The following is a 16,163-nucleotide window of genomic DNA, read 5'->3' on the forward strand; positions in this document are numbered from 1 at the left end:
TCTGTAGAATAAACAGTCGATCTTTAGAATAAACAGTCGATCTTTAGAATAAACAATCAATCTGTAGAATAAACAGTCGATCTTTAGAATAAACAATCAATCTGTAGAATAAACAGTCGATCAATAGAATAAACAGTCGATCAGTAGAATAAACAGTCGATCTTTAGAATAAACAGTCGATCAGTAGAATAAACAGTCGATCAGTAGAATAAACAGTCAATCTTTAGAATAAACAGTCGATCAGTAGAATAAACAGTCGATCTTTAGAATAAACAGTCGATCTTTAGAATAAACAGTCGATCAGTAGAATAGACAGTCGATCAGTAGAATAAACAGTCGATCAGTAGAATAGACAGTCGATCAGTAGAATAAACAGTCGATCAGTAGAATAAACAGTCGATCTGTAGAATAAACAGTCGATCAGTAGAATAAACAGTCGATCTTTAGAATAAACAGTCGATCAGTAGAATAAACAGTCGATCCTTAGAATAAACAGTCGATCAGTAGAATAAACAGTCGATCAGTAGAATAAGCGGTCAGTCGTGCAGTAGATGAACCCTCAGTGACCTGGTAGAAATGAGTCAGCCGGACGCTTTACGAGCCGGACACAAAGCTCTGACTGAAGGCTTCAGATTCTGGTTCTGCGGTTTCAATCGGAGCTTTGTTTCTGTTTCAGAGTTAAAATGTGACATTTAAAGTTTTCCTGCAGCCTCTGAGAACAGAGAGTCTGTGTTCAGTAGTTTAGCTTTCTGTCGGGTTGTTGTAAAAAAGACAAAAGGATCAGAGTTTAACAAGTGCAAAACAAGCAGCATCTTTTATGCTGAATTTGACCAGTCTGAGCATTTAATAAGTTGCACCACTCTTTTTTATATTTAAAAAACAAAAAGAAGGAAAAACAACTTAAAGCTGTAATATAAAGAACATGTTTAAACTCTGGTGTTTGTGGTTGTTTGTTCGTAGAAAACACAATTTATCACCGTGGAAACAGGCTTCTTCAATTAATATTCACTGTTATTTCAGTTCAGTTTTTTTTTTTGAAGATATTAGATTTTTACCTCCAGTTTTACAGTTTTTACAGTTTATCTGAAGAGAAACATTAACGATGAACCACATTTCATTACAGTCTAATTAAGGTCTGATGAATGTTGTGAACTCTTGGACTCATTCTTGCAAAAAAAGTTTTTATTGAGACCCACCGCCACTCTTCGTCCCTCAGAGGGACGAAGGGTGATAAAGGGTTAAATATCTTATTGTGTGTGTGTGTGTGTGTGTGTGTGTGTGCAGGTAAAAGCACGCAGAGCAGAGAGTGACAGCGGTTCTCCTGGAGGATCAACGCTGCAGCTGCAGGCGACACGAAAGATCAGCAGCAGCCAGCAGCACTTCCACAGACCAGGTAATACACACACACACACACACACACACAAACACACACACACATAAGCATGCACGCACGCACACACAAGCACGCACGCACACACACACACACACACACAAGCGCGCGTGCACACACACACACACACACACACAAACACACACACACACACACACACACACACACACACAGGTGAACCTAGATATAATAATAATAAAGATAATAATAATAATTATTATTATATTTATTATTATAATAAATATAATAATAATTATTATTATTATTATTATATTTATTATAATAATAAATATAATAATAATTATTATTATTATTATTATATTTATTATAATAATAATTATTATTATTATCTTTATTATTATTTTTACCATCATAATCATAATCATAATAATTATGTGGTTATTGTGTGTTTCTCTTCACACTGAGACTCTTTGTCTTTGTGTCTTTGTCTCTTTGTGTCTTTGACTCTTTGTCTCTTTGTGTCTGCAGACGATGGACTGAACATCTACAGGAAACCTCCCATCTACAAACAGGGTGAGCTGCTCATCTCCACGCTCATGAAATAAAGTTATTGTTAGTTATTGTTTAATAGTTATGAGACAGAAAATACAAAATACAAAATGTGTTGTAAGAATTTAAAACATATTTTCCTTGTTTTTGTGAAGAAAGTCTGATATCTAAAGAAACACAATGTATTTATTCCTGTCAAAGAGATTTAAATAAATAATTCAACTGTTTGTTTTCATAGTTGTGAAATTAAAGATTTAAATATTAAATTCACATTTTTTTATTGCTTAGTAAAGAAAATATGGAGCGACTAATGATAGAAGATTATGTTCCCCTTGTTTTGGTAAAAAAAAAAAAAAAATTCAGGGCTAAATTCACCGTTGTTGTTGTTTTTTTTATAAAGAATGTCTAAAAATGTAGAATTAATGACATAAAAGAAAGCGTTTTCTTTATTAAATAAACACAAGAATGTTTAACCATGAACTAAACTGTGAAAATGCTAAAAAGAAACATTTAATTATTGTAAATTATTATTGTACAATATTGTATAGGCTTGGAAAGAATATTAATAAATAATTAAATGGTTTACTTTTACTAATTACAGAGAAAACAAATAAATAAATATGAAAAAATATATTTAGAAAATGTATTATTCTTTTTTTAATTGTATTTCAGTCAGATTTTATTCATCAAATAATAAAACTTAACAATATATTTAAGTGAATTTATTTACGTCGTTGTGTTTCTGTGTTTTGTTTGTTTGTTTGTTTGTTTTCTTGTTCATGTCAGATGTAAACAAACACATGGAGACGGTGATCAAGTCTGCTAAGTTTCCTGCTGCTCAGCCTCCAGACCCGAACCAACCGTCCAAGATAGAGACCGAGTACTGGCCCTGCCCCCCCTCACTGGCTGCCATGGGTACACACACACACACGCACAGACATACACACACACAGGGACACACACACACACACACACACAGGGACATATACACACACACACACACACACACACACACACACACACACACACACACACACACACACACACACACACACACACACACACACACAGGGACATACACACACACACACACACACACACAGGGACATACACACACACACACAGACACACACACACACACACACACACACACACACGGGGACATACACACGCACAAACAGACACACACACACAGGGACATACACACACACAGGGACATACACACACATACACACACACAGGGACATACACACGCAGAAACAGACACACATACACACACACACACAGGGACACACACACACACACAGGGACATACACACACACACACACACACACACACACAGGGACATACACACACACACACAGGGACATACACACACAGCGACATACACACACACACACACACAGGGACATACACACGCACAAACAGACACACACACACACACACACACACACACAGGGACATACACACACACACACACACACACACACACACATACACTCACACAGACACATACACACACACACACACAGACACACACACACAGACACATACACACACACACACACAGACACTAATATACAATGTTTTCTTTAGGCGCTTTCACAACATATTTAAGTAATTTAATTTATTATTTTTATATATTTAATATATTTTTTGTAGTTTTCAGAAGGTCTGGCTGTGCAAATGACTAAATGCACTGTAACACATTGATTTATTTTATTTTATATTTTCCTATATTTAATATATATTTTTTATAGTTTTCAGTCGGCTGTGTCTGAACTACCAAATATTTTATCTAATCAAATTATTTTTCATGTAATTGTTTTGTTGTTTGTTTGTTTTTGCTAATGCTGATACTTTATGTACTTTAACTGCAGTAAAGTAATCTAATAATTAATACTAATATGCCGAAGGATGGACGGATATCATAGAAATCGATACGAGACTGAGAGTCAAAGATTAAAAACACTGAATGTTGTTTTAGTGATATTCTGCAGTTTGTGGTTTGGTTTTGTTTGTCGGAATCAGAATCAGCTGCTTCTTCAGGCTCACAGTGTGTCTGTGTGTGTGTGTGTGTGTGTGTTTGTCAGAGATCGAGTGGAGGAAGAAGAAGGAGCTGCAGGAGGAAGACGAGTTTGAGGATCTGAGCGGCGAGGCGGAGACACTGCAGGAGAACGAGCTGGAGAAGGTCACAGAGATTTAACAGATTTAACCTTTAAAACCTTTTTCATGTTGTTATTGTTACATCTTGATGGGAGAAGTTACTGAATATGGAGGATGAATGTAGAAGTTAAAGTTACGTAAATGGAAAATACTCGAGTAAAGTAGACAAACTGGCCTGAAGTACAGAACTGGAAATCAACTGAGTTAAATGTGAAGAATTATTTTTATTGGAAAGTCAAGAGTTAATATTTTGTTGAGATTTGCACTTTACAATTTATGGTGGATTTTTATTTTGTTGTACCATTATTATTTATACAGACTATATATATATATATGTGTGTGTGTGTGTGTGTGTGTGTGTCAGTAATTTATTATTTTTAAAGGTTTGCAAAATGTTTTAAAAAGGCTTAAAAAATGCCAATATTGCAAAATTGCAAATATTTTGTATTTTAATTTTTTTGTGTTTTTATAGTGTTTTTTTCTGCAGATTTTCAGTTTTTTGTGTTTTTAGTTTTTTCTCTTCATGTTTTAAAACTTTGAAAATCAAAAAAAAGTGAATATATAAATTAAATTAAATTTTCACTTCATTAAAAAAATAGTTTATTTAATTTGGTCCTACACACACACACACACACGCACACAGTGACTGTCCTCCTGCTGTGTGATCCAGATCCAGTCCAACCTGGGCCGCCTGATCCTGAAGGAGGAGAAGGAGAAAGCCATCAGCTTCCGCAGGAAGACCCAGTCCCTGCCCGACAGAACCCACATGACCCCCAGTAAGTCCTGGTCCTGTTTATGGTCCTGTTTATGGTCCTGGTCCTTGTCCTGGTCCTTGTCCTATTTATGGTCCTGGTCCTTGTCCTCTTTGTGGTCCTGTTTATGGTCCTGGTCCTGGTCCTTGTCCTGTTTATGGTCCTGGTCCTGGTTCTGTTCCTTGTCCTATTTATGGTCCTGGTCCTTGTCCTCTTTGTGGTCCTGTTTATAGTCCTTGTCCTGTTTATGGTCCTGGTCCTGGTTCTGGTCCTTGTCCTGTTTATGGTCCTGGTCCTGGTCCTTGTGCTGTTTATGGTCTTGGTTCTGGTTCTCGTCCTGTTTATGTTCCTTGTTCTGGTCCTGGTCCTGTTTATGGTCCTGGTTCTGGTCCTGTTTATAGTCCTGGTCCTTGTCCTGTTTATAGTCCTGGTCCTTGTCCTGTTTATGGTCCTGGTCCTGGTTCTGGTCCTGGTCCTTGTCCTGTTTATGGGCCTGTTTATGATCCTGGTTCTGGTCCTGGTTCTGGTCCTGTTTATGATCCTGGTTCAGGATCAGTCTGACGGTTTCTCTGTCTGTCTGCAGGTTTGTCAGCGAGTGCGTCCAAGTCTCCGTCCCACTCAGGACCTGGTCTGACCCGAGTGAGTTCACATCAGATACTTTATGCAGATCAGATCATTTTTTATATATTTGATATTTAGTAGATTGTGTCAGAGCACTGCAGCAGATTTTATGTCATTTATTTTCTCTTGTTGTTTTCAGAAGTGGACTACATATTCAATCTAATTTATTTATTTATATATATATTTAATATATATTTATATAGTTTTTAGTTGGTTGAGGCAGAGCATTACAGCATGTTTAATCTTATCTATTTTAATAGTAGTTTATTAGTTTATTTTATATCAAATATATTGTTAGGAGTAGGTTGTGTCAGAGCATTACAGCATATTTAATCTTATTTATTTTTTATAATTATTTTTTGTTGTTGTTTTAAGAAGTGGACTACATTTTTAATCTAATTTATTATTATATTCTAATATAAATTTTCAGAGTTTTCAGTTGGTTGAGGCAGAGCACTGCAAAATATTTAATATAGTTATTTTTTAAAATCTATTATTTTTAAATATATATATATTATTGTAAATAGTTTTCAGTGGCTTGAAGCACTCCAGCATGTTTAATCTAATTTATTTTATTTTATATTATATTTATATATTTAAGATTTATATTTTCGGTCGGCAGCGTTACAACATAGTTTGACTTGTTAATTTTAATATAATTTATTTTTAATTTATTATTTTAATTATTTATCTAAATGTATCATGTTTATCTCAAATATTATTCATTTAGCTCATGTCATTGTTTGCATTTTTTAAATTAGTTTTTCAGTCAAATTATATTTAAAGTTCAAGAAAAAAAATATTTTCAGGAGGAAGATTGTCTGAATAAACATGAAGAATATTCATCATTTATTTATTTATTTCATAATATTTATATTAAATTCAAATATTTCTGTTTCTAGGTAGAAAATAAACATTTTAAAAGTGAGTTTTGTTCCTCAGAGATTCGTATTAAATATAAAATTGTTTTTTTCAGATGCAGTCTGCAGAGTTCTCCTCAGAGAGAGGACAGCAGACAGGTGAGACTCTCAACGTCACAAATAAATAATTAATAAAACAAACAGTTTCTGCACAATGTGTCAGATTTTCCACTTCAAATCAAACTGAAAAGACAAAATAAGAGAAACTTTACAGATTCTTGGGTTCTGCAGCTTTCAGGAGATTTTTTCTGTGATTTCTGAGCAGATTTAATGATATTTATTCAACCTCTTACTGTAATATTATTATTATTATTATTATTATTATTATTATTATTATTATTATTTAACACCATAGAAAAGGTTTTCTTGTGTCAGACTCACCTCACAGAGTCCCAACAGCATGATTATGTTTATCATATTATGAATATGATGTGACATTAATAACTGATATTGTCGTTCTTCTGTTTCTGCAGCTGCTCAGGTAAGAATCCGTCTGCAACACGAACATCCGAAGGTTCAAATGTCATTTTAAAAAGGTTTGCAAGATTGAAGAAAGTTTTAAAGGTTTGCAAAATGTTTTAAAAATGCTAAAAAAAAAAAAAAAAATTTGTATTTGAGTTTTTTCTGCAGATTTTCAGGAGTTTTAAAACTTCAAAAAAATTCTGAAAAAAATGTAATATATAAATTTAATTTAATTATCACTTTATCAAAATGAAAAATGAAATAATGAATTAATCAATGAATTAAGATATAAATGTAATTAAATTATCACTTTATAAAAATGAAATAATGAATTACTCAATGAATTAAATTATTTAAATTAATTAAATGTTGTCCCTATCACTATATTAAATTAAAATGCATTTAATGTAATTTATTCTAATTGATTAATTATTTTAATATATTTTATACATATTTTATAGTTTTCAGTTGCTATTCACTTTTAATCTTATTTAATTAAATTTCAAACTTTCAAACACAAAGTTTTATTATTTTTATGAGCTTTTTTTCAGTTTCATAATGTGTGAGTTATATTTTTCATAGTTTCAGCAGCAAATCTGTGAAATCTTTCTCTGCTTCACTCTGGGCTCTGCATTAATGTGACGTTGTTTATATTTAATAAATGTCATAAATACAGGCGGGAGCATCTTTTATACTGTGTGTGTGTGTGTGTGTGTGTGTGTGTGTAGAACGGAGAAGCTCGCAGGGAGAGGATGGACAGAGGAAACTCTCTGCCGAGTATCCTCGAACAGAAGGTTTGAATATTTATTATTATTTATTATTTAATAATTAACTGACATGAACAAAAACTTCACATTAGATTTGTTTATTTAATTTCTTTTTATAAAAATATTTATTATTTCTTATTTTTACTTTTTTGCTCCTTGTGTCTCTTGTTTTTAATACCACTGTTATTAATTTGTCTCTCTTAAAGCATTTTATGAACGGTTCTATAAAGAAAGTTTATTATTATATTATGTTCTTTCAATGCTGCTGATTTATTTAATCAGAATATTTAGTTTGTGTTTAAAAAATGTATGTTATTTTGTGGCAATATGAAGTAAATTCTTGATAATATATTAATATAATTATATAATAATAATAATAATAATAATAATAATATATTAAATATATATTATCATTTCTTCCTGTTTTTTTCCAGATTTATCCATATGAAGCTCTGATTGTGACCCACAGAGGGCGCTGCAAGCTGCCGCCAGGAGTTGACCGCACCCGCCTGGAGGTGTGTGTGCGTGTGTGTGTGAGTGTGTGAGTGTGTGAGTGTGTGTGTGTGTGTGTGTGTGTGTATATATATATATATATATATATATATATGTTTAAAGAACTAAATTATTTTTCCTATTGATCTTATTTCAACTGTAATGACTGTTGCATTAGATCTTAAATAACAATAATAATAATAATAATAATAATAATAATTTTCATTTATTATCTAAGTAATCAGATTCATAGAATTAAGTTTAATACAAAAATTAATAGGAAAATAATACATTTAATTATTAAATGGTAAATTATAAATAAGTCGGGAAATATTAAATAAATAGGACAATTTTAAATGCATGAATAAACAAAAAGAAAATACATTTAATAAGGATAATATATAAAATAAAATAATGAAGAAATAGGGAAATAATAAATAAAAACATAGGTAAATTATGAATACATAACAATAACAATAAAGGATAAATGGGAATGATAAATAATAATTGGAAAAATAGGACAATAATAAATAAACAGGAAAATAAATAATACATAAATAAACAAAAGGGAAAATAATAAATAAACAGAAGCAGTGATAATAAAATTAATCTTTGAATAAAAGGGAAAATAATGAATAAATGGTAGTTATAATCATGAATAAATAAGAAAATATTGAATAAATGTGAATAATAATAGTCCTGAATTAAGTCTCAGGATGATTCTGAAAAGTTTGACACCTGTTTGACACCAGGCACCTGTCTAATAATAATAATACAATTATAATATAATAATAATAATAATAATAATAGTAGTAGTAGTAGTAATAAAAATATTAACAATAATAATATTATGAATAATAATAGTAGTAGTAATAGTAATAATAATAACGGTTATCCTCCCGCAGAAGCACCTGTCTAATAATAATAATAGAGTTATCCCCCCGTAGAGACACCTGTCTCCGGAGCAGTAATAATAATATTTATTATAATAATAATAAAGTTATCCCCCCGTAGAGACACCTGTCTCCGGAGCAGTAATAATAATATTTATTATAATAATAATAAAGTTATCCCCCCGTAGAGACACCTGTCTCCGGAGCAGTAATAATAATAATAATAATAATAATACAGTTATCCCCCCCGTAGAGACACCTGTCTCCGGAGCAGTAATAATAATAATAATAATACAGTTATCCCCCCGTAGAGACACCTGTCTCCGGAGCAGAAATAATAATAATAATAATAATAATAATAATAATAGAGTTATCCCCCCGTAGAGACACCTGTCTCCGGAGCAGTAATAATAATAATAATAATAATAATAATAATAATAATAATAATAATAATAGAGTTATCCCCCCGTAGAGACACCTGTCTCCGGAGCAGTAATAATAATAATAATAATAATAATAATAATAATAATAGAGTTATCCCCCCCGTAGAGACACCTGTCTCCGGAGCAGTAATAATAATAATATTTATAATAATAATAATAATAATAATAATAGAGTTATCCCCCTGTAGAGACACCTGTCTCCGGAGCATTAATAATAATAATATTTATAATAATAATAAAATTAATAATAATAATAATAATAATAGAGTTATCCCCCCGTAGAGACACCTGTCTCCGGAGCAGTGATAATAATAATATTTATAATAATAATAATAGAGTTATCCCCCTGTAGAGACACCTGTCTCCGGAGCAGTGATAATAATAATATTTATAATAATAATAATAGAGTTATCCCCCTGTAGAGACACCTGTCTCCGGAGCAGTGATAATAATAATAATAATAATAATAATAATAATAATAATAATAATAATAATAATAATAGAGTTATCCCCCTGTAGAGACACCTGTCTCCGGAGCAGTAATAATAATAATAATAATAATAATAATAGAGTTATCCCCCCCGTAGAGACACCTGTCTCCGGAGCAGTAATAATAATAATATTTATAATAACAATAATAATAATAATAATAATAGAGTTATCCCCCTGTAGAGACACCTGTCTCCGGAGCATTAATAATAATAATATTTATAATAATAATAAAATTAATAATAATAATAATAATTATAGAGTTATCCCCCCGTAGAGACACCTGTCTCCGGAGCAGTGATAATAATAATATTTATAATAATAATGATAGAGTTATCCCCCTGTAGAGACACCTGTCTCCGGAGCAGTAATAATAATAATAATAATAATAATAATAATAATAATAGAGTTATCCCCCCGTAGAGACACCTGTCTCCGGAGCAGTGATAATAATAATATTTATAATAATAATAATAGAGTTATCCCCCTGTAGAGACACCTGTCTCCGGAGCAGTAATAATAATAATAATAATAATAATAATTGAGTTATCCCCCTGTAGAGACACCTGTCTCCGGAGCAGTAATAATAATAATAATAATAATAATAATAATAATAATAATAATAGAGTTATCCCCCCGTAGAGACACCTGTCTCCAGAGGACTTCCTGCAGCTCTTCGGGATGCCGATGGCCGAGTTCGACCGTCTGTCGCTATGGAGACGAAATGAACTGAAGAAGAAAGCCTCGCTTTTCTAACAGGAAGTGACCTCATCCGCCTCCTGATGACACCTGATGACAGGAAACATCAACAAACATCCAACTAACCAATCACGTCCCTGGATCTGAGGACGGGAGGCGGGGCCTGATTAACCCTTTATACTCTGACTAACCTTACTGATGCACTGACACTCAGACATGTTACCTGTGCTGCACTTATACTCACACTGCTTGCAAACATCATGTGACCACTCTGCATCTTCATCTTCATCTTCATCATCTTCATCACGCGTTGGTGTCCGGAGGTCTTCATCAGCTCGCCGTCAGCAGGTAACGGCCTTTAACTCACCTGGTGTCATGAAGCTCAAGTTCACCTTTAACTGCACCACTTCTGACCAATCAGAGTGCTGGAAATACTCAATAAAATCCAATCATTCCTACAGGAGCCTGACAGGGACAAAAGTCACAAGTTTATAATAACGTGACGTTTTTAATATCTAACAACGATTACTGCCACGATTCGTCCGACTAACGAGACGACGACAGATTTAACTCAAGTCAGAAACTCTCTGATGAACCAGACTCGTTCAGAAAACCATCATTTTAACAGCAGTGTTCTTGATCTTCAGACCTGACAAAGCTTCAATTCAGACTTTTAATAAATCAGGTTGGTGTTTTAGTTATTTCTGCATCATTTAGATCAGTTTATTTACATTATGTCACAGATAAATCTCTTTATTTTAGCTTCATACGGCCCATTTTAGCTTGTTGAGCTCCTCATTCTGTCTGAATTATGGACCTAAAATACTTGAAGACAAAAGAAAATTATCTATTCTTTGCACCACCAACTAACAAACTGCATCTCTAAAGGCTCATTATCTTATTCATTTTGACAGCAGTGTTCTTGTGTTCTTTAGACCTGACAAAGCATCAATTCAGCCTCATGTTGGAGTTATTTCAGCACCTTTAGATCCGTTTATTCACATTAAATCACAGATAATTCTCTGTTTTGGCTTCAGACTGACTAATGCATAAAACCCCATAAAATTGTCAAAATATCACAAAAGCATCCCTTAATTTAAACCTTAAATCATCTTTATTTTTCTATTAACTTTGATTTGTGTTTCAGACTCTTGAAAACTCCTTAAACTGATCAATAATCCATAAAAACTGTCTAATAATGATATGCATTGATTTATAACTCTGCTGCACCAGACTCCATTCAGAAAACAGTCATTTTTAAAGATGATCATCTAAAAAATATTATGCAACCAAAAAACAAATACCAAACTCTGCAATCAAAACAAAACGTTTCATTGCAAGTCAAAAACTGGATTGATGCAAACCTAAAACTTTTGTTTGCACAAAAGTTTTGCTTTTGAATCAAACGTTTTAACAAGTAGAAACTGACAGATCTGCAACATTTTAAATCACAAATTTATTTTACTTGCAATAAAACAGTTTTTATTTTTTAAGACACAAAACTGACCTAGTAATATGAGCTCTGGGTTTATTTTGTGTCTTTTTATGCAAAGAAAGATTTGAGAGCAAAACTATAATAAACCTGCAATTCAATTATAATTGTTTTTGAGTTCAAGAAGGTGAAAACCAAAGATTAATTTATTTTTAAAAATATTTTTATTATTATTCATGCATTTGTAATTAAAAATGTTCTTAGAATCCATAAGTATTCTTTACAAAATTATACTTTATTTGCAAATCCACATTTTTTTGTTTGCAGATCAAAACATTTTTTGTAACAAAAAAGAAAATCACTAATTAATTTGACTTGCAATAAAAATATTTTTTGGTTGCAGTTTGGAAACTTATTTAACTTATTATTTATCAATAAATTAACAGTAAAATGTCAGATTTTGTGCCTTGTTTGCAACTCGACAAACTTTCAGGATCATTCATTTTCAAACTTTTTTCGTTGTTTCTGAAAGTCAATTAATTTAAACTTCAACAAACAGCGAAGACAAAAAATGTTTTTAAAAATTCTGCAGATTAAATTTAAAAAAAGCGAACAAGCGAATGTTTCTGCAGCTTCGTCTCATTTTATTGTTTTTATTTGGAGCTGAGAATCTCATTAATAAATCCATAATTGAGCTTCATGACATCACAAAGCTGCTGAGACCTCCGGCGTCACACAAACACCTTTCAGATTGAAAATTATTTATTATGTGGAACTTTTTTATTTATTTCAGGATTGTAATTATTTTTACTGTGAGATACTGTTTGTTTGTTTGTTTATCTGGTTTAAGGAGCAGTCCGTCCGTTCTTCACGCTCGTCTCGTTTCTGTTTCTGTCGTTCGATGTAAAGGATCAAAATAAAGAGATGAAACGCTGCGGTGTCTGATTTTACTGTGTCCCTGAACGCATCACACCCAGCTGACATATTCATCACATTTATTATTTTATTTTTCTAGTCTAAAAGGTTTCAGTTTCACCCATAAAAAAACAAATCAATGAGAATAACACATAAAATAAAATAATTAATAAATGGGGAAATAATAAATGAATAAGTAAAATTATGATTTACATAAAAGAATAAATAGGAATAGCCAAATAGGAAAAATAGGACAATAATAAAATAACTAATTACTAGTAATGATAATAAAATATATAAATAACATTTTTATTATATAACAGATATAATAAATATTAGTATATTGATGTTTTCCCACAGTAACAGGAATATTTTTGTTATCTTGCGGTTTTCAATTATTTCAACTTTTATTTCTTTATCTAAACGGATTCATAGTATATAGTTTAATATTTAAATTAATCAGAAAATACATTTAATTAATAAATGGTAAAATCATAATTAAATGGGAATAATACATTTAATAAAATAATGGAGAAATGGGGAACTAATAAATAAATAAGTAGGAAAATTATGATTTACATATAATGATAAATAAAAGGGAAAAATTACCAAATAGGAAAAACAGGACAATAATAAATTAACTAATTAGTAGTGATGATAATAAAATAAATATAAAATAAAATATTTTAAATGAAATAAATATTAGTATATTAATATATTCCACATTAACATGAATATTTTTTACTCAATTTGCTGTTAATGTTTTCAAAGACAAATGTTTTATTTATGTAGATCAATCAACGATTTGGATTTTCTTGAAAAATGTAAATTAAATTAAATGAAGTAATATAACACCACATACAAGACAGTTTTTGTTTCTTCTTTTATAATTATATCAACACTTACCCGTAAAAATAAAACGTTGAAAAATAAAGATTTGTATTATTAATTATTATATCATATATATATATATATATATATATATATATATATATATATATATATATATATATATTTATATATATATTATCTGTAAAAGCATTTTTAAAGGAAATTAAAATAATCCATATTGGGAAAATATTTATTGAAATGATCTTTAAGTGGCTTTTTAAACTTAAATTAAAACACAAAGTCACATTTTACTTTTCAGGAAGGGAAAACTAGAAATTAATTTATGAAAATTAAAGATTTTTAAAAAAAATTAATTTCAAGGTTATTTTTCTTAATTTTAACACTGTAAAACAATAAAATCAACCAGTATTTATTTTAATTTTTTTGACAGAATATCTTTTGATTTAAATTTGGTGACAAGAAGCAAAAACATTTGATACTTTATGATAAAATAGTTTCTTCTTCCTCTTAATTTGATAAAACATTCAGAACAAAATTTTTAAATTCAGTAAATAATTATAAATAAAATAAATCCGAAAAAGTTCCAGAACTGAGAGAATAAAGTTATTTGTATTTTTAATTAAAACTACTGGTTTGTACATTTATAGGATTAAAATCTGTGATAATCTGTAAAAAATTAAATTAAATAAAAAAAGACACCTAAAAGTTTAAAAATGTCCCATGAATATTTGATGTTTTCAGTTTGTCGTGGATTTTCTTAAAAAATTGAAATATGGAATAAGTTTAACTCGTTTTATAAAGTTAAAAAGTTTAAATTCCCTGTTTGTATATTAGAATAAAATCTAAGTTTTCACAGTATTCTTAAAATACATTTTAAAGAAAATCTATGAACTGTAAATAACATCTTGAAGTTTTTAATTAAATGTATTTTTAGTTCTTTAAAATGAGTCACTGTTTCCAGAACTATCACATCATAGTTATTTATATGTAGAATTAAAATTTAGAGTAAAATCTGTGATAAACTGTAAAAAAAGTAATAAAAAAGTATTTATATTTTATATTTAAAAAATTTTTTACAGTCAACATCTTGTTTTGTAATTAAATGTATTTAATATTTAAAGTGAGTAACTGTTTAATAGATCTCTAAGATAAGTTATTTTAATGTTAATTAAAAATCCCTGTGTAAATAATAATCCGCACGGTCCCTGAACGCTCCACCAGCTGCTCCTCGGCGCCCCAACGTGTTGAACCTTTGTTGGTGGATCTGTCGGAGGAGATGCAGGTGATGCTGCGGAGGGAGAGTGTTGCCGCGGTAACGCCGGGGCCCACTCAGCGTCTGCCTGGCCGCCACCCACGCCGGCCTCTGATTGGCCGCCCACGCCGGCCTCTGATTGGCAGCTGTGGCGTCCTTGAAAGCAGCATTGAACAGACACACAGTCACTTTTCTGCTTTTTTTTATTTGAATGGAGTGAAACATGAACAGAAACGAGGCCTCGCAGCACACGGACTCTTCTCCAGACTCAGATCAAAGAATCGAGTGTTTCTGTACATTCTGTGAGATATGTTGTTGTTGTTGTCGTCGTCGTCGTTGTTGTCGTCGTCAGAAGGAGGCCTCTGACCCGCCCACCTCCCCGAAAAACAGAAAGAAAAACAACAAATCAAACCCGCCCGCTCCCAATCACCACACCTCCCTCGCTCCCTTCTTCTCCAGCCTCCTCTTCTTCTTCTTCTTCTTCTCTCCGTCTGTCGTCTCATCAGACACAAACATTAAACTCATCACTATCTGAGAACAACGAACCCGAGAGGAACAGAGACAAACAATCTGCTCCGCTAGAAAACACAAAAAAAAGGTTTTGAAAGGATTATTTTTTATCTGTGAAAAACCAAAAAGTGTCAGGTGATTTTTAAGGATAAACTTTTGATGTTGTAATTCTCATTTTGCCCACTAGAGGCTCCAGAGCTTGATGACATCATGATCTTAATACGACTAAAACAAAAATGTTTTTCTTTACAAAAACTTGAAAACTGCTTTTTTCACCCAGCACTCATTTTTTATTGTTTATCACTTAATTTTTTTCCACCTGGCAAAATTATGTTTTCTTCACTTTTCATGTTTTTTGATGTGACAAGAAAAAAAAAAATTCCTGGCAATTTTTGTCCATCATCCGATTTTCTTTATTTATTTGTAAGAACTTTTTTGCATCTGGCATAAAACACTCAGCAAAAAAAGAAAAAAAAATTACCAAGCAATATTTCCCTAACCTCCCATTTTTTTTTAGTTTTTTTTTAAATTTGGTATTTTCTTTGTTGATTTTTACTTTTATATTAATATGTCCCCTGGCACCTTTTTTTCACCTGG

The 16,163-nt window shown here is 31.3% G+C and overlaps 1 protein-coding gene across 1 annotated transcript in view; it reads left to right on the forward strand.

Moving 5' to 3' along the window:
• Window positions 1-12,971, forward strand: part of dmtn (dematin actin binding protein) — a 22,812-nt gene extending 9,841 nt beyond the window's left edge. The window contains exons 6-16 of the mRNA XM_059357688.1: window positions 1,285-1,393; window positions 1,880-1,924; window positions 2,687-2,815; window positions 3,995-4,092; window positions 4,738-4,843; window positions 5,403-5,458; window positions 6,417-6,459; window positions 6,834-6,874; window positions 7,551-7,616; window positions 8,024-8,104; window positions 10,549-12,971. Coding sequence (XP_059213671.1) covers window positions 1,285-1,393; window positions 1,880-1,924; window positions 2,687-2,815; window positions 3,995-4,092; window positions 4,738-4,843; window positions 5,403-5,458; window positions 6,417-6,459; window positions 6,834-6,874; window positions 7,551-7,616; window positions 8,024-8,104; window positions 10,549-10,662 — 888 coding nt within the window. The 3' untranslated portion in view covers window positions 10,663-12,971. The remainder of the gene's footprint in view (window positions 1-1,284; window positions 1,394-1,879; window positions 1,925-2,686; window positions 2,816-3,994; window positions 4,093-4,737; window positions 4,844-5,402; window positions 5,459-6,416; window positions 6,460-6,833; window positions 6,875-7,550; window positions 7,617-8,023; window positions 8,105-10,548) is intronic.
• Window positions 12,972-16,163: the final 3,192 nt, after the last annotated feature.

The sequence above is a fragment of the Centropristis striata genome, chromosome 19 (genome assembly GCF_030273125.1).
Source record: "Centropristis striata isolate RG_2023a ecotype Rhode Island chromosome 19, C.striata_1.0, whole genome shotgun sequence".
Classification (NCBI taxonomy): Eukaryota; Metazoa; Chordata; class Actinopteri; order Perciformes; family Serranidae; genus Centropristis; species Centropristis striata.